Source organism: Aspergillus uvarum (assembly GCF_003184745.1).
Source record: "Aspergillus uvarum CBS 121591 unplaced genomic scaffold BO82scaffold_6, whole genome shotgun sequence".
Classification (NCBI taxonomy): Eukaryota; Fungi; Ascomycota; class Eurotiomycetes; order Eurotiales; family Aspergillaceae; genus Aspergillus; species Aspergillus uvarum.
In genome coordinates, this window is record NW_020291303.1 from 611,728 (window position 1) to 629,612 (window position 17,885).

The 17,885-nt window shown below is 53.4% G+C and overlaps 4 protein-coding genes across 4 annotated transcripts; 2 read left to right on the top strand and 2 right to left on the bottom strand.

The window, feature by feature from the left end:
• Positions 1 to 87: 87 nt before the first annotated feature.
• On the top strand, positions 88 to 3,742 carry BO82DRAFT_327464 (RTP1/Tango6 family protein; the record flags this gene model as incomplete). Its single annotated transcript, XM_025632965.1, has 3 exons — positions 88 to 183; positions 248 to 849; positions 898 to 3,742. The coding sequence occupies exons 1-3, from the start codon at positions 124 to 126 to the stop codon at positions 3,740 to 3,742; spliced, it is 3,507 nt and encodes a 1,168-aa protein (XP_025495903.1). The 5' UTR covers positions 88 to 123.
• Positions 3,743 to 4,161: 419 nt separating this feature from the next.
• Positions 4,162 to 6,556, bottom strand: BO82DRAFT_422600 (RNA lariat debranching enzyme; the record flags this gene model as incomplete). The annotated part of the gene is made up of 3 exons (XM_025640214.1): positions 4,162 to 6,262; positions 6,327 to 6,428; positions 6,500 to 6,556. The coding sequence occupies 3 exons, from the start codon at positions 6,554 to 6,556 to the stop codon at positions 4,217 to 4,219; spliced, it is 2,205 nt and encodes a 734-aa protein (XP_025495904.1). The 3' UTR covers positions 4,162 to 4,216.
• Positions 6,557 to 7,042: 486 nt separating this feature from the next.
• Positions 7,043 to 11,365, top strand: canA (putative cullin binding protein CanA). Its single transcript, XM_025632966.1, has 4 exons — positions 7,043 to 7,640; positions 7,911 to 10,308; positions 10,377 to 10,715; positions 10,813 to 11,365. Exons 1-4 carry the CDS (start codon positions 7,060 to 7,062, stop codon positions 11,227 to 11,229), a joined length of 3,735 nt encoding a protein of 1,244 aa, XP_025495905.1. The 5' UTR covers positions 7,043 to 7,059; the 3' UTR covers positions 11,230 to 11,365.
• A 116-nt stretch (positions 11,366 to 11,481) lies between these two features.
• Positions 11,482 to 17,514, bottom strand: BO82DRAFT_327473 (uncharacterized protein; the record flags this gene model as incomplete). Its single annotated transcript, XM_025632967.1, has 4 exons — positions 11,482 to 12,916; positions 12,980 to 14,577; positions 14,686 to 16,706; positions 16,836 to 17,514. 4 exons carry the CDS (start codon positions 17,512 to 17,514, stop codon positions 11,776 to 11,778), a joined length of 5,439 nt encoding a protein of 1,812 aa, XP_025495906.1. The 3' UTR covers positions 11,482 to 11,775.
• Between the last annotated feature and the right edge of the window lie 371 nt (positions 17,515 to 17,885).

The following is a 17,885-nucleotide window of genomic DNA, read 5'->3' on the forward strand; positions in this document are numbered from 1 at the left end:
CACGCCCGACCGCTTAGATAATCTCTCCATTGGCTCACACGTTCATGAGGTAGGAAGAAAGAAAGAAAGAAGAATCCCATGAGATGATAATCCAGTCAATCAAGTTTCCCCGTCTCCAAAACCATGGGAGAATCTCCTCGGGTGAAGGAAGCCTTTGCGGCTGCCACCAGGTTTCTGGATCCTGTTCTCCAAAGAGGCACGCAGACCTGACCGTCCTTTCGTGCCGTTGATGTCGAGGCTAACCTAGTCTGAAGAGGAAATCCAGAAGCATCGCGGAAAGTCCCTCCTGGACATTCTGCTAGGCAACAACAGCTCTGAGACATGTGGGGAAGACGTGTCGAAGCGAAGGACTGTTATTGGCAAGGCCTTGAAGATCCTGAACTTCGTTCATACCGCCTTTGTGACACCACTGAGTGATGCCGATAACGAGGCCCTTCGTCAGAGCTCGGCAGAAGCAGAGGATGCTGCACTCGAAGATGCCAAGCGACGGCGGCTCCTCCATGCCCTGCTGGATTTGATCTCTCTAGAGGGTATTTATCCCTCGCTCTCACAGGGAGTTGCGATCCCGCTTCAGAAAAGAGTCATATCGGTCTTGCCCGCAGGCGTCATCGCCCAGCAAGACCAAGCTCCTGCCCACGAGAGGCCGCAGGACGAAACCATTCTCGAGCAGATCATAATAGCACTTACAGATATAGTATTTGACCCACGACCGAGTATTCAGCCTGTAGTCCGTGGTCGTATATTAAGTGATATGATCAGCGGGCTTTCGGATCTAGGTTACAATTCGACAGGGTTGACTGATGACAAAAGGCTACATTATCGTCATGGCCTTACCAAGCTGATCGAAGAGTAAGCTGCCGCCAGGAGCGTATATCTTCATCTACTAAGCCTCGGCAGAACTCCCAGCACGGTAGTCCTTTCTACCCTCTCGCCGTATCTTCAATCGGAGCCAGCACCATGGTTCAAATTAGTTGTCTCTGGTTTCTTATCTCGAATACCCCTCCGGCCAGACGGGGTATTGCAGACCATGATGTTTCTAGCTTCTCAGCTCGCACCCTCCCTCGGGGTCGAGTCGCAGACTCAAGTGTCCAATGGTCCTCATTTCACCGTACAGGCAATCATGCAAACATCCCGTCTACTATCATCTGTACCACAAGGAATGGAGGCGGATGAGTACTTTACTAAGATTGCTCCACAGCTGTTGAACTTGATAGATGGCGAAGATCCGGATCTGCGGAAGACCGCAGCATACGTCGTTGGTAATGGTATCTTATCGAAGCGATTGTACGGGTCTCGTGGAATGATAGGCCACTCTATCTTCTTAGTACCTATCTTTGAGGCGCTCACCGCCAGCCTCAGCTCATCTTCGAGACTATGGCTGACTCGTGAAGACGAGTCTAACGAATCATCAGGACAGGTTCTGGTGGATGAGGCAGTATTAATGCTGGCAATTGACAGGCTGACCAGCCTAGTCCTCCAGCCTCCCAATCCAGGCCTCGTCAAGAGAATCGTCCATCCAGTCCTTCTTCCCCTCTGGGGAATGGCTTGCTATGCATTGGAACATCAGGAGACCGGGCTGCACGAGAAGGTGCTGACTATCTTGCAAGCATACTTTGGTCTGTCAGGCGGACTAGAGCCATTGAAGAAGCTAGTCGATAATTTGCTCTGGGATGGGGGTTCTGCCTGGACCTACGGCATACAACCTGAAAAGTCTGTATCGCTGGTCAAGCGTGATCCGGCAGAAACAAGCCGTAATATTATCCGTCTCGTGGACAATATGCAGTTGCGGGCGAAGCTGTTCCTAAGTGTCCTAGGTGCCGATTCTAATAGCGAGGAAAGGACGGGCGATATCTTCCTCTATGTCAGCGAGCGTTGGCTTGTGAACCCCTCCAACGAATCAGCAACTCTTACCAACATGAGACTTACACCGGAGGACGAAGACCCCTCCGATTTAGTTCACAAGCTGGTTAGTGCTAAGCTGGCTGAAACCCTACTCGATAATTTCAAGGATACACTCTCTCGTCGTCCTCTTAGGGTGCTCGAACTCATCAAACAAATCATCGACGGCGAGCTCCACAGAGCATATACTCGAAAGAAAAAGAGAACCGATCTGACATCCGGGAAAATGTCCCTTTCGTCTCTAGCCAGCATTGTCAACACCGAAGAAGCCGGACAAGAAGCAGACCCGCAATCGGACTCGACTGAATCCTTGCCCGCCGTATTCAGTCTGTTGTCAACAGTCCTCGCATCCCCCGAATTCACCACCTCCCCAGGAACAGTGCCAGTGCTCGAAAGCATCAAATCCAAACTTGACGAACTCATCCCCTACCTCCCTGGCTCGCTATCCAAGGCCGGCACAACCGCCGCCATGCTCGCCGAGATCCAACTCAGCGAGCAGTCCAGCGACAGCTCCAGTACCGCGAAAACCTCCTCCGAGATCTCGGACTTCGAAACCCACCGCCGCGCACTCACCAACCTCAACTCCGACCTCGCCCCCATCCAAGCCGAGGGCTTCTCCCTCCTCTCCACCCTGATCAAGAAATCCTCCCCGGTCCTCGACATCCCATCCACGCTCACCCTCCTCCTCTCCATCATCACCGACCCCTCAGACGAACCGCTCACGAACGACGAATTCGTCTACCTGAACGCCATCAATCTCATTGGCACCCTCGCCGCCCGCCACCCACGCACCGTCCTCAAAAACCTGGTCGACCGCTACATCGACCGCCCCGAAGCCAGCGGCGGGCACGTCGACCAGCGCCTGAAAATCGGCGAGGCCCTCCTGCGCACCGTCCAGGACCTCGGCGAGGCCCTCACGGGCGAGCCCGCCCGCCTCCTCGGCGAAGGGATGATCACCGTCGCCGGCCGCCGCGCCCACAAGCCCGAGGCCCAGAAGGCCCGTCGCGACCGCCTCGCCGCGGACCAACGCAAGAAGGAGCGCGAGGTCCGCAAAACAGAGCGCGAAGCGAAGGAGATCATCATGCCCTCCGGCTGGTCCCTGGGACCGTCACCACAAAACACCACCGACACCAACACTAACACCCTCGACGACGAAGACACCGCCGACGACGAAGCAAACCCCACCCCCGAACAACTAGCACACTACGAAAACATCATCGCCGCCTGGGCCGCGGGCTCGCAATCCGACGCCGAACCGGACGATCTGCGCGTGCGCGCGTCGGCCCTCTCCATCCTCGCCACCGCCATCCGTACCAACATCCTCGGCCTGGGCGTCTCGACCGTCGGCGCCGCGGTAGACCTCGCGCTGGCTACGTTGACGATGGAGCCCGAGCCCGAGAGCGCGATCCTGCGCCGCGCCAGCGTCGTGCTCCTGTCGGATGTGCTGAAGGCAATGGACACCGTGCGCGAGGAGAAAGGCGCCGACGCGTTAGGGTTCGGGTTCTCGTTGGCCGAGCAGGGTGCTACGGGTGAGATGGGGGGAAGCTCGACCGTGATTGGGAATATCCCGCGGATGCTGCGGACCCTGATGTTTGTGGAGAGCGGGGAGACGGATCCTATTGTGCGGGGCCATGTGCGCGTCGTGATTGAGAGTCTGGAGGCGTGGTTGGAGAAGGCTTTGCTATGGGGGATTGGGGCGGCGTCGTCGTCGTCGAGGAGTGCTGGGGATGATAATGGGGGTCCAAGGTTGGAGTTGGGAGATCGGATTGCGGGGCTGAGGATTGATCCTTTGGCTGGAACTAGAGAGGCGAGTCTAAGGCCGAGGATTGAGGAGATTGAGTAGGAGATGCGATCTTTTGCTATGGGTTGTGCTGTTTGGGTTGAAGTTGGGTTCGATTCCATTTAACAGCTTGTGTCCTGGATCCTGGACCTTTCGAGGCTTTGTTACCATTTATTTATATGTTCTCGAACTCAAAAAGTCAATCGAAGAGATATCAATGAAATGCACAAGAGTCCGATGAGAATTGATTGCCTCATAAAAGCAAAATGTAGTCAGTATTTGTTTGTCCAGTGACAAGGATTGTTTTCATGTTACACACGAAACGACAAAGTGAAAATGAAGAGCTGTCCCGTCGACCCCAGCTACCGAGTCAAACACATCACACCATAGAAATCATTGAGGAATCACTAAGAGCAGAAGCCTCCCTCCCAGTACGCCTTCCTTTGCACGACACCCAATACTGAGAGACAATAAGCATCACAAATGAAATTGTCCTTGGTTCAACCCACGGTCAGGGTGAACAAAAAGTCGTGTGTTTCAGTGCTGAAATCCGCGGCCACCACCACCACCACCACGCCCACGCCCACGCCCACCCCGGCCGCCGCCGCCGCCACGAAATCTGCCGCCGCCGCCGCCGCCGCCTCGCCCAAAGCCCCCACGACGTGGGCCTCGATCCCGTGGTCTGAACTCACTGGGTCGAGGGCCTGCGGCCATGCGAGCTTGGCGTTCCTCGTCACTCATATGGAACTTGTTTTCGATCCCTATCAGCTCGCAGAACTGCGCAGTTTGCGGGTTAGTGTACTCAATAGGCTGTTCCTCCGTGTTAAGCGGGACAGATGGATCGTAGACTGGGGCGGTTAGGGTGAAGTTCTCCGGGACGTCCAGCTTTCCAGTCTGAACCACGTGTTCGTCCACCCATTTCTCCTCCTCCTCGATCAGCGGCTTATATACCTGATCTCCCTTGTCAGCCGGGGGCTTCGCGGCGGGGTCTCCGAGTTGAAGGTCGTCGGCGAAGACACGGGTAATTGCTAGCCATTCTTTGTCGTACTGCAAACGGTAAGGGCGTTCGGCACTGATGCCTTCTTGGTCGGAGATAGCTTCGATCTCAAGCAGCTGTAAGAAGTGGCGTTGAGGAAGGCATTTGTCAAGTGCCAGGAAGTTGGTGATCTTGTTGACAATTGCATCAGGCAACGGTCCGTTCAACGGGTAAGGATCGGGCTGGGGGCGGGCGAAGCTGGCAGGAAGTTGGTTGCGAAGATCTTCAGGAATGTCAGTTCCACTAGCCGGCAAGGCCAGGTCAGCCTGTGTAGTAATCTTCGAGACATCGCTGGGGACCGCTTCGTTTGCAGAGGGCTCGTTGGTCCGTCCAGTCACAGGAGTAGAGACTTTGTGAGGAGTCGTTTCCGCATCGGAGTCACTGTCCAGGTCGAGATCGATCTCGTCGGAGTTTTTCACGGCTTCGGGTTTGTGTTCGGTCTTCAGCTTCTTGTTGGCGCTATCGCGTTCGATGCCAGTGTAGAGGCGGCCGGATCCGTCCTCGCCCGTTTCGATTCTTTTCCATGTCAGATCGTGCGAAACGCTCGGTTTTAGAACTGCATACTGAAGGGATTGATCTGCCAGAAATCGAGAGTTTTCAGCCGCCTCAGCTTCAGCAGCCACGGTGTGGAAATTATTCCATGCTGAAATCTTACTCTGGTCATCACTGGGCTCATTGGGGGTTTCCTTCTCAGATGGGGCCCCATCTCCTTTGTCGACAGCCGAGGGTTGGCTTGCTGTTTCTGCGGTCTCGTGGTTGTCTGAAGGCTCTTGTTCCGCGGCAGGTCGAGCTGGGAGAGTACGCCCGGCCTCGGGATTATCATCGGGAAGCGCAAGAGCCGTGAGGATAGCACCGTCCAAGCCGAATTGGTGAGAAGCATTCGGGGCGGGAAGAGGATCGGGTAGAGGAGCTTCAGCTTTCCTTTTAGCAGCCGGGTGTTCAGGTGTAACATACTCTCCATGAGCGACTATGGCGGCGAACTTCACATGCAAGTGGGCAGAGAACCAATGGGCCGGACGTAGACGGTCAAGGACGTACTTGGCCGCAGGGTTGCCCAGTTTACCACTTTGGGAGTCTTCACGGAAGCCTCTCTTTGTGTTGAAGAGATACTCGGAATCTCCGCACAGTTCAATCTGCTTGGGCCAATCGTGAGACAAGCCCAGGTCAACCTGGGTACGAATCTGAAGTAGCTTCCGAACATCAAGCTCTCTCACGTGGTAGATGCCTGAAACATCGTCTCGATTATAAGGCAATCTCTCCGAATGCGGCTTTCTGTAGTCGTAGCCCTTCCAGATACCAGACATGCCGGCGATGCGGAGGGGGCCGAACCGAAGGACGTTCGCTGCACCCAAGTAGTAAATATTCGGGGCAACCCATCCTCCGTAGTGAAGTTCGAAGAGATGATTGCCAGCCTCATGGTTACCTCCGATGAAGATAGTCAGATAGGGTGCGGTGCGTTTTCCACTGTAGTATTCGTGAAAGTCGCCCAACTCCCTGTACTTCTGAGGCACAGACATGCAGGCAAGATCATTGGCATTGCGGACGGCCTGGAGATTCAGTTGAGGAAAGGGTTGTTACTGAGAACAAGCGAGGCGATCGCGGAAGACTCACCTGGAAATCGCCACCTATGATGACCAAGTCAACGCCATCCCATCCTTTCAGGGTGGCAGCGTTCTCAACTGATGCATATATGTCATTGAGACAGCCATGTCCCTGCGAGAAGGGTGTTTATTATTATTGCAGCCTTGAAAGGTACAGCGCGGGCCAAGCAATAGGACACTTACACAGCCTTCGAAAGCGACCCTGACGGAAGCCTGACTAGAGGTTTGTTGGGCCTCCATCGCGACTGGAGAATGGCCTACTTATGGGCCTACTTATGGCCAAGTAGCCAAGTAGATCTGGGGCAGGCGGAAGAGAAGCGAAGAATCCAGCAAGCGAACACCCGCAGTTTGTTGTCAGAAAGAATTTTTGAAGACTTGATCTTCTTCCAAGTAAGATTGAGGAAGATAAGTAGCTAGGGAGTGAGAGACCGGAGTCGAGAAGGTGAAAGAAAATACAAAACAAAGAAAGTGAGTGGGCGAGCACGAGAAGTGAGGGAGAGCAAAGAAAGTAGGTAAAAGAGGTGGAAGTACCAAAGAAGTAACACAACCAACGGACTGACTGTTTCGGGTATTTGATTTGCTTGCTTTGCATCCGCCAATTCCTCTTCTTTTTCTTGGGGGGAGCATTTCAACCAGTTCAGGTTCCCAATTCACAACCTACCCTCTATCAATTCGCCCTTTTCCACTCAACTGAATTCGTATTTGTTGTTCATTGCTTAGGCAACATCTTGCCAAACAAAAATATGCCACTCAGCGACCATGCACCTAGGCTGGAATATCTGAAGAGCTCAGCAAGCTTTTTAGAGGCCGCAAGCCCATCGACCGCGGCCCATCTGATGTCCGTTCACAATAACATCATTCGCGACGAGTTCAAGCCCTTAAATCAGCGACACCAAGAATTTGCATGTGGAGCATGTGGGAGTCTTCGAAACTCCAAGTCGACCAGGACTATTCAGGTTTCTAAGAGGAGAAAGAAGCTTGCAGGCTTGAGTGCTGAGGGGGCTACGGTTCTAATCTGTCTTCGCTGCCGTCGACGCACCGTCAAACCCTCTAGAAAAGAATCGATTCGCTCCAATACTCCAGTCGTTCCGGTGACTACGGTCCCGAATGCAATTGCGGCTCAATCCTCAACGTCTACGAGGCCTTTGCCCGGGCAGCCAGTCCTGGCACCCGCGGATCAAGATAAGGCCGTTAAATCCGCGGAAAATGCCAGTAGCAAGAAAAGAGCCAAGTCTCGCAAGCAAGGTGGTCTGCAGGCACTAATGGCCTCGAAGCAACAATCTCGCCCAGCCTCGTCTCTCGATCTCTTTGATTTCTTGCAGCAGTGAAAATCACATGATTACCGTATATCACGTGATGGACACGGAAAATCGGGGGCGATCTCCGGAACACTTTGGGGCTAGCGCGGGGTTTCCTCGGCTTGTCGGTTGGTTCCAAGTGGTTCCCCTCGTAACTTACCTTAACTTATCGGCTGGCTGGAAGCTCCAAACAGAAGCCGCTGCTTTTGACCTCCTCCAGCTGCTTCCTTTGTCCCTCTTGCTTTCTTGCCGATTTTGTCCGCACCTTAGCTTGGCTACAACCTGTCCTCATATAGCCTGCCTTCTCGATCGTCGGTCGCTCCCCGCCTTGCCACCGCAATGTCGACTTACTCTCATGATGATGATGACGAGCACGATCCTCAAGCTGATGAGCTCCGGGAGACCGCTCTGGTCACGCTGGAAACGCTTATCAGTGCCTGCGGTCCTCAAATGCAGCCCTACATGCCTTACGCTATCAACGCCGCCCTACGCTACCTCAAATACGACCCCAATGTGGCAGAAATGGAAGATGAGGAAATGAGTGGCACTCAGGACGACGGCTCCGACGATGACGTAACGGAGGACCCTGATCTGGATGACGATGAGTTTGAAGACTTTGAGGAGGAAGGAGGATACAGTGACATTGATGATATGAGTTGGAAAGTCCGCCGATGTGCTGCCAAGTTGCTGTACAGCGTTATCTCGACCTACGGCCATAGCCGCGCGCTCGATGAGGCTTCCTTGTATCAACAGATCTCCCCCGCTCTTATCGCTCGATTCAACAAGGAGAGAGAGGAAAGTGTGAAGCTGGAAGTCGTTTCTACTATGACTGCGCTCATCCGAAAGTCTGGTGAAGGCTCCATGATCATAACCTCCAATGGCTTCCTTGAGGCTGTGGGTGGCTCGAAAAACTCTAGGAAGCGCAGACGCCAGGATAGCGATGCAAGCATGATTGACTTTGAGCCAGGCATTGGCACCTCTTCCGCTGCCAGCACACCTGTTATTACTCCGGCTTCCCCTAAGTCTGGTGCGCAGGCAGAATTGGCTCGCTCCGTACCTACGATTGTGCAGAGCGTTGTCAAGATGTGGAAACAAGCTTCCGTGCCTCTGAAGCAAGCGATTATCGCCTTACTCAGAAGCTTAGCACTGGTTCGCTACGGCGGCTTGACTGATCACCTTCAACAGATCGAAGATCCTATAGCTGATGTCCTCAAATCTTCCGGTTCTAGCAGCTCCTCTGCTTCGCTTGGGGCCTCTGCGAGTACCGGTACTCTTCAGACTGAAACCCTCGGTCTCATCTCCGCCATCGCCGAAACACACACGTCGGGTGCTCTTCTGCCTTTCTTGATCGCCCTGATTCCTGGTGTTATTGGCGCTGTGAATGATCGCAACTACAAAGTCAGCAGTGAGGCACTGGGTGCCGTTGAACAGATTGTAAAAGCACTTACGCCTCCTCGAGTTGCTAGCACAACCCAGGACCTCGCAACTCAGCTGGAAAGATTGTACGATGTTGTTCTTGCGCGCATCACTGACACCAGCGCTGATCTCGAGGTTCGGCAACGTGCAATTCACGTCTTTGGCGTGCTCCTGGCGCGCACTTCCGGCGACAATGGTTCGACATTTATCTCCCTCGACCGTCGTTCGAGAGGCCTCACAGTCTTGGTTGATCGTCTTCGAAATGAAACCACACGCCTTGCAGCAGTTCGGGCAGTCGATGATGTTGCTATTCTCTGCACTCGTGAGACAGATGTTACTGCATCGTGGGTCGCCGAAGTCACAGCAGAGCTTGGAGCGCAGCTGCGGAAGTCAGATCGCGTTCTCCGGGGAGCCAGTCTGGAGGCTCTGCGCAGCCTTGCCATGAATCCTAACACAAAGGGCCATTATGATTCTAGCACCATGAAGGAGCTGGAGGACTGTCTTCTGCCCCTAATAAGTGCTGAGGATTTCCATTTCCTCGCTCCCTCACTTATCATCCTCGGAAAACTTATACCTGGCAACGCCGAGCTATTGGTCAACGACAATCTGGTTTCTGCACTCTGTTCCGTTGTCCTATCGCCCCTAGTCGGGACAGTACTTAAGGCCATGCTTCTGGTGGTGAAAGTCATCGGCGAGGCAGGTGCAGGAGCGGCATTGATGAAGAAACTTCTGCGGGATGTTGGCATTAACGGTGACACCTCTGTTGTCGGGCGAGCGATTGGGACGCTTCTCGTACATGGCGGGCCTAACTTGGGTGTCAAGATGGAGGACTTCATGACCGAATTGGATACCGCACCGGACGCTCAGCGAAAATGCCTTGCGCTCGCGATCTTGGGCGAAATTGGTCTTCGAATGGGCGGTAGCTGTTCGCTGACTCCAGAACTTTTCATTGACCACTTCAATTCCAAATCAGACAAGGTTCGTTTGGCTGCGGCTGCAGCTCTGGGAAATGCGGCGGCGGGCAATGTGAAGGCATACCTGCCTACCATCCTGGGTGGGTTGAAAAAGAGCGATCCGCAGAGCTACTTGTTGCTTCATTCGGTGAAAGAATTGTTACAGCATCCTGAAATCGTCAGACCTGACCTAGCTCCTTCCGCAGCCAAGCTTTGGCAGGCCCTGCTGGTGGTCTCCGAGCTGGAAGACAACCGTGCTGTTGGCGCGGAATGTGTTGGTCGCCTGGCCCTTATCGATCCCAGTGCCTACATCCCCCTATTCCAGGTAATCTTCCGTCCCAAAACCTTCACCCATAAGATCCCAGCGGGGGCAGGATCTAACAACGCACATAGGATCATTTCTCCAACTCGGACGCCAGTATCCGTGGTGTTGTCATCTCTGCCTTCCGTTACACTCTCTCCGACTCCCGAGACACCTACAACGATGTCCTCCGACCCACCATTGTCCCTCTTCTCGTCAACATGCTCAGTGACCCAGACCTGGGCAACCATCGTCTCGCTCTGACCACGCTGAACTCCGCTATTCACAACAAGATGGACATTCTCCTTCCCCACCTCAACGAACTCCTCCCGGCCGTCTTCGAGGACGCCAAGCTCAAACCTGAACTCATCCGCGAAGTACAAATGGGCCCCTTCAAACACCGCGTCGACGACGGCCTAGAACTCCGCAAGGTAAGCCGCACACAATTTCCTTCACACCCCTCTCTCTCTCCCCACTCTACCCTCTCCTACGAACCAGACCCAAATTGACAGCTCTTCCCTTGAAAAGTCCGCCTATGAGACGCTATACGCTTCCCTCGACACATCCTTCACACTCCACCACATCGGCGAATTCTTCGACCGCATCCTCGCCGGCATCGACGACGAGCAGGACATCCGCACCATCTCCAACCTGATAACCTCGAAGCTCATCCACACTGCGCCCGAGGAGACCCAGCGCCGCCTCGACGCCCTCTCGGAGCGCTACACCGCCATCCTGTCCTTCAAGCCCAAGGAGAACGCCGTCAAGCAGGAGCTCGAGAAGGCGCAGGAGGCCTCGCTGGGCGTGCTCAAGATCAGCCGCGAGTTGAGCAACGCCTTCCCCGGCGCCGAGGTCGCGGGAGACCACCACAAGTGGAAGGCCTATGTGGAGTGGACCCGGAAGACCTTCACCGCCCAGATGAAGACCCTCGAGGCAGAAGCGTAGTGTCCGTCGTTCCTGGCCTCGACCGCTCGATCTTAACGTGGAATGGCTTACTAATGCCGGCCGACAAAAGGCCTGGAAATACCTTCGCAGCTTTTAGATCGCATAAGCAGAATCATAATCACAAATTACAAGGTGCACATCATCTAGACCAGACGTATACGATTGACACTAGTCTGCAAGTGGTCAATTCCTAATTTAAAGACATTAGCTACATAGGTCTTGTAAACTACAGAGGAAGAGCTTTCCTTCCGTGTCCATGCAGTGAGGTGAGAGAGAGTAATTAGAATTGTATTAGAACAAGTACCAACGAAATGCAATGCACAACAGAAGCCCGGGGGTAGTCCGCTCGAAAGTCAAATGCTCAAGTCACACAACTCCTCGTATGCAAGCCTTTTGGGTCAAACAAAAATAGAGTGTGACGCCATCCATCCAACATGAAGATCGACACTGAGTAAAAAAAAAATGTGTACACGAAATAAAGTAGCAAAGCAACCCACCTTCAAGGGCCATCAAACTCCGTATCCTGCAAAATTAATGTCGCCTGTCTCATGCCGTGATCGCCTTCTTCCGGAGCACACCAAGCTTTTCGAGTTTGGCCCAGGCCCGGTCCATGTCAGAACCGTCTTCAAGAGACGGCCGTAGTTTTAATCCATCAAGGATCTTGATGGACCCTCCACTGGCTGCATAAAGCATTAGTTCGAAGATACTGCGCCGCAATCGTGTTGACTCGTCCAAGTGAGACAGGTGCTTCTGGTCTGCCACCGGATCCGCTAATGGAAGGGTATAGGGATCATGGATTTCGAGTTCTTTTATGGCATCCGTGTTATCATCTTCCCTCACAGCAACCGATGAATTCAGGTCGAAATCCTCTAATTCGGCTAGAGCCGATGGGATGTCTAAGCTGGCATTGCGCTGGGGCCGGTCCTCCCTGACAAGCTTTTTTGTGTTGGCTGTGCCGCTTTTGATGACTGCAGTTGGATAGAAACGGAGCGTAAGCGGGTTTCCTCGGGTATCAATTTTCTGGAGAGAGCAGAGTCTCCCTTTGTTAGTACGTCCGATGCGACCCAGGACTTGACAGAGACGCCTGAGTCTGGTAATCTTGTTGCCAGCAATCGTCAGTCTGGAGAGACATTTCATGCCCACCAATTCGTTGATTTCCTTGAGTGAGTTAAAGTTCATGTTCAAGACCACCACATTGGGAAAGCTCGATGCGAAATCTTCTGGAAGGTCTTGTAAGCTGCATGAAGCAATATCCAGGAGCTGCAGGCTCAGAAGCGCGTTGGATGGCACAAGACAGCGCGGTGCCAGCCTATTAGAGGAAAGAAATACTTTGCGTATGTCTTGCGCCAAGCCCAAGTCAATATCAAATAGACCGTCACTGCTACCACTCATCTGCTCTCGAGCAGACAGGACTTCCAATGAGTGACATGTAGCGAGCCCGGAAATCGTACTCAAAAAGTTCTGGTCCGCGTAAAGGAGTGTCAACGACGGGAACATCGAGATGTCAAGGCTGCGCAATACATTATTCGAGATTTTGAGCGACAGTAGGTTGAAAAGAGCCGCTGACGCAGCAAACTCATACAGTCTGTTATAACGAAGGTCAACCGTTGCGAGAGATGAGAGGTAGCCGATGTTGCGTATAGACGTGAGCTGGTTGTGGCTAAGATCCAAGGTCTCGAGCCGAGTCCTGTTGGCGCGCGAAAAGTATTAGCTACTTTCAGCAATGGCATCCAAGCTCTAGACCACTTACAGCTCCGCTCGACCAAAGTCAAGCTCCTCAAGCTCATTGTTTCTGAGCTGCAAACTTAATAATCCATCCAAGTCATAAATGCCGCTGATGTCCTTGATGTTGTTGTCATTGGCTCTGAGCTCCCGGAGGTGAATCAAATTGCTGAATGCACCGAGACTCTCCAATCCATTGCCAGACACGTCCAGATATTGCAGGTTCGTCAAGTGGCCCCAAGCCGTAAGGTTGGAGAGACAATTATCTTGGATATTGAGTATCCTAACACTTTGGGGCACGCCACTTAATTGGCCTATATCATTGCCGCAGACGTCCAGCTCTTCGAGACAAGGGCAGTAGTCACACAGTTTATGGAGTGTAATCAGGCCTTTGTGTCGAAGAATCAAACGGCGAACGTTCTCCCAGTGTGGCTCCCACGGCTCCGCCTCGGTAATATGTTTAAGCAGTTCTTCCGTTGCCAGAGCGAAAGTTCCATGGACCTGGCGCAGCGACGTAGGATGAGTTCGCTGTGCAACATAGCTTACCTCTAGATGAAGGGACGGGTCAATCTGATCAACGGTGAAGTCGGGTAAGGAGCTAAGGTGAAAACTGTGAGCTGTTTCTTGGCCATTATTTTCGAGGCATGCCACCGATGTATCCGCGTTCTTCTGTGAGATCCAATCGATCGACCCCATGTCTGTCCGAACCAGACTCAGAGCCTCGGGAAATCCCTCTTCCTTTGTCCCTTTGCCAGGAGTGAACGATTGACGAGTCAAGGATGTCTTATTGTCGGGTGATTCAGGTTGGGGTAACAATAAGCTCTTCTGAGCTTGTGTGAAGCCCAAAGGACTGTTGCCAGGTACGTTGGAATTCATATGAGGCTGAAGGTTGCCTCGGGCTTGCAGAAGCTTGGCAGGACTCTCTGCATCGCTGTATGCAACGTGGGAGACAAGGGGGGACGAAAAGCTTATTGTCACAACACGAGCTTGCTGGCGGCCATTCCCCAAACGTTGAGGTGGCTTCGATAGTCGTCCTTCGTGAAGCTGAATCTCATGCTCCACCTCGCTGATAGTTTTGCTCGTTTTGCGGGCGTCTGTACCCCAGGAGGTTGCTTTGGTTTCGGAGTCGGAAACGTTGGAATTAATGGGTGTTTTGGACCGCACTGAGCTGCCGTCGACCGAAGTGCCTGTATCTCTGAATTGTGACTGGCGCATCGATGATTTTGTTGAAAAACGAGGTGAGCTTAGTGGACTCGAGTGGTGATCATTCTCAAGCCGAATAGAGTCCTTTGTTCTTTCGGGAGAGGTAGAGCTCTGCATTCGCATCATCTCTTGCAATTCATCAACACTGAGGTCAGGAATGTCCTTGAACGGATCGTCTTCACTATCTTCGCCCTTGGGCCTCTCGGAAGTTGGTTTGGGTTTCTCCCGAACCCACTGATTCTTGTCCCGGTCATAGGTCAGCCCATTCACCTGTTCGGGTATAAGTCGCGAGACGATATCGGATGAGAGAACACCCTTCGCATGCGAGCTCTGTGAAGAGCCGGTGGGGACTGAGCGCGCACTGAGGCTCTTGGACGATACTTGCGTATTGATAGTCAAAAGTTCGGGCAGGTCATCATCCTCCTCGGGCTCACCAGCTGAGAATCCATCACGCCCGCGGAAGTCTAGGTCAGCCGACTGCAGGTCGAGCTCATGGCTCTCACCTTCTTCTGTTTCCGCACCGTGTAGAACGCTGTCGTTCTCATTCGGGTGATCTTGGTCTTGGTGCAGATTCAGAGACATGGCGGATGCGTTGACACCAAACTCATGGTCATCAACCTCCTGAAACTTCTTGAGATGGCTCAGGATTCGTGGGCTCTGTTGTTGAGGCTCCCTCAGTCTCCGCATGTCGGTCCCTTCGCGACTTGGAGGTCGCGAAAATTCCTCTCGAGTCGATTCGTCTTCATAGCTCCCGCTTTCGTCAATATCTGCCTCGGCGTCAGATTCCTCTACGCTAGACAGACCGCCTGCGGACCTGCCTTTGGATCGAATAATGTCCATAATCTTGGTCGCTTCGTTCAGGAAGTCTTGAGTGGTGATTGAGCCCTTACGGCCACCGTCATTGATACCATTCACTCTTACCATGGGTATTGCGCTGTCCTCGGGAGAGCCTAGGTCAATGGAATCGGAATACCCAGCCCGCGAGTAAGCCTTGCCTGATGACGGCCTTTTTCGTGAAGCAGACCGCCCTTGACTTGTGGGTGGAGTTCGCGGTCGAGAGGACGGTCTGGAATGGAGTGAGATTTGATGATCCTGACCTTCATCACATCTCACTCCTTGCTGAGCCAAGCTCCGCTGGAGCAAGGACATATTATCTGGATCCTGAGCGGTACTTTCAGCAGGATCTTGTCTCGAGTTGTAAGACCTAAGGAAGGTTCTGCGCCTCTTGGGGGTGGGGTCTTTGGCAGGCGTGTTCGGCGTTGTATCGGTCTCTGACGGGTACATCTCCTCTACTCTTGCCAGCCCTTGGTTTCTTATAGCCTTGGAACTTGAGGTGATGTCTGACAAAGCTGTAGACCTCGAGCCTCTGTTCGACTTGTTGAAGTCAGAGCTATGGCTGCTCTGTCTATACGAGCGGCGCCGAAGAAATCTTCGCTCAACGGATTGTCGTCGTGGCGGTTCTTGAGTAGACTCCACTATCTCACTATTCAGGAATTTGGGTTCATACGGACTTGTGTCGGAAAAGTCAAAATTGTCCAGCTGGCCGTCACCAAACTTGTTGATACGGGGGGTGGGGGTATTGCGCGACCGCGGTCTTTCATGTCGCCGTGAAGATGGCTCACCCAGAACCTCATGATTCACGGTAAGAAAACTTCTTCCTTCGCCCTTGCGTCGAGCTTCCTCTGATGGTGAGTCTGGTTCATCATCCTCGGACATACCCCCAAATGTCTCTTCGAACTGGCTCATCCTGCGCAAAAGACGGTTGTTGGTGAAGGTATCATGGTTTCCAAAGAGCTTGAGCGGGCTTCCAGAGGGGGGCATGGCTTCTGGTTTCAAGTGATCGGCACTGGATTGCAAGAGCTTCGACGCCCCAACATGGGCAGATGAGGGCCTAGGGAGCGTCGGTGGGTCGGCTAAAGGATTGGGTTTTTGGTAGAATGGGGGTGAGCTTCGGATTCTGGAGCTGGCAGGAAGAAACGGTGAGAGTCGCTCAGAGGGGAAGGTGGGCGGGGAGAGACGGATTCTTTGGAAAGAACCTTCGTTCACATCCTCATCCCTCCGCAAGTTTGCGAAGGCTCCTCTTCCCCGGTAATCTAGCGTCCCCATGGAGAGGTCTTTTGGTAAAGAATGACTCGTGACATCAAGCAAGTCATCCTCCGGCATGGTATCCACCGCGATTTCTGGCTGTGGGTGAATCAACAGGCTGTCACTCGCTCGAGATTCCGGTCGGTCCCAGGGTGAAAGGTGTAGTCTCTCGAGCTTGTTTGTCACCTGTTTCAGTGCCGATTTGATGACCTCCGACGTAGTCTGTCCATCAACTGTGTTCGTGCCTGTGAACGTGATTGGTGTTATATCTTCGTTGCGCAAATCCTCTATGCCGCTTGCAGTTCTTTGTTGTATGTCGGCGAAGGAAACGTCGAGGTGTTCGCTGTCTTCTGGTGAGGATCGCTTCGATTCTTTGCTCATGGATAGCGTCCTACTGCGCGAATCTGGCGACCCTGGCGATCCTGGTGACCCCGGTGACCCTGTTGACCCTGGTGATCCTGGTGATCCTGGCAAAGCTGGCGGACTGCTCCGAGCCTCTTCCTGCTTCGGTGACGACTTCGGACTGTGGCTCACTGAATCTTCGTCGTCGTATGCGCCAATCGAAGAAGGATCTTGGAAACTGGCATCATCATAACCTAGTGGGGTCGTAAAGTGCCACATACTGTCTGACTGTTTCAATCGCGATAGCGCCTCCTCGTGCGTCTTTTCAGTGCCCGGGGTCGGAGGTTTGAAAACACTCTCCAGCCCGATCGGCGCAAACAAGTCCCGCTGCTCCCCGGCGGCGATATTTCCATGCACCAGTCTTCTCCTCCATTCTGGCGTGCCTTCCTTGCCCTTGCCCTTCTTTGGTCTAACTTGAACCGTGCTTTGTTGCTCTGATTCACCGGAGACGTTCGAAACCGATCGCAACGGCGACCTCGTGTCCATGGCAGACGACTGTTTCCGGAGCGAGGGCGGATTCGGGATCGGTTTCGGACTGCTTTTGTTGGACTTCTCCGGGGGAGGGAGCGGCGATCGCAGCTTGGAGGGGGTCTTGGGGGTACGAGGGGTCTTAGGTGTAGGCGGCTCTCGTTTGATGAAGTGGCACGGTCTGGAAACTTTCTTCCTGAAAGACTCAAGAGAAGGGCCGACGGAGCGACGCGCGGGAACAGGAATGCGACTAGGAGAGTTTTGTAGGCTAGACCGTCGGGAATGGGTGAATGATCGGGATAGGATTGGACTGGTGGGAGTGCCGGGCGTTCCAGGAGTTCCAGGTGCAGGGACTGGCACCCAGTCGTCTGTAAGATTCTCCAGCCATGGAGGGTTGTTGCTCATTTTCTGAACGGTTTGCGATCACCACCAAAGCTGGGGGGTGGGAGTTAAGGAGGGGGTGGTGGTCTCGGAGGTTGGGTGGAGGGCAAGCTGGGGCAGCGCGTCGCGATTCACAATGTCCGTGAATGCAAGCACAGCGGAAATTAACAGCTGCAGGGCGACCATGGGTCAAGGAACCCTCATCCAAGAATAGAAATAGAGGAATAAATCAGAAGCATTGAACACCACCAACAATGAAGGCGTATAAGGATGTTGCGGGAACATGCGAGACAGAGCGACACAGAATAAGGTGGGAATAATCAATAAATTATTGTTTGATGGACGACAATGCGGGAGTAATATTGATAACAGGTCGAGCTAAACTGTACTTTACT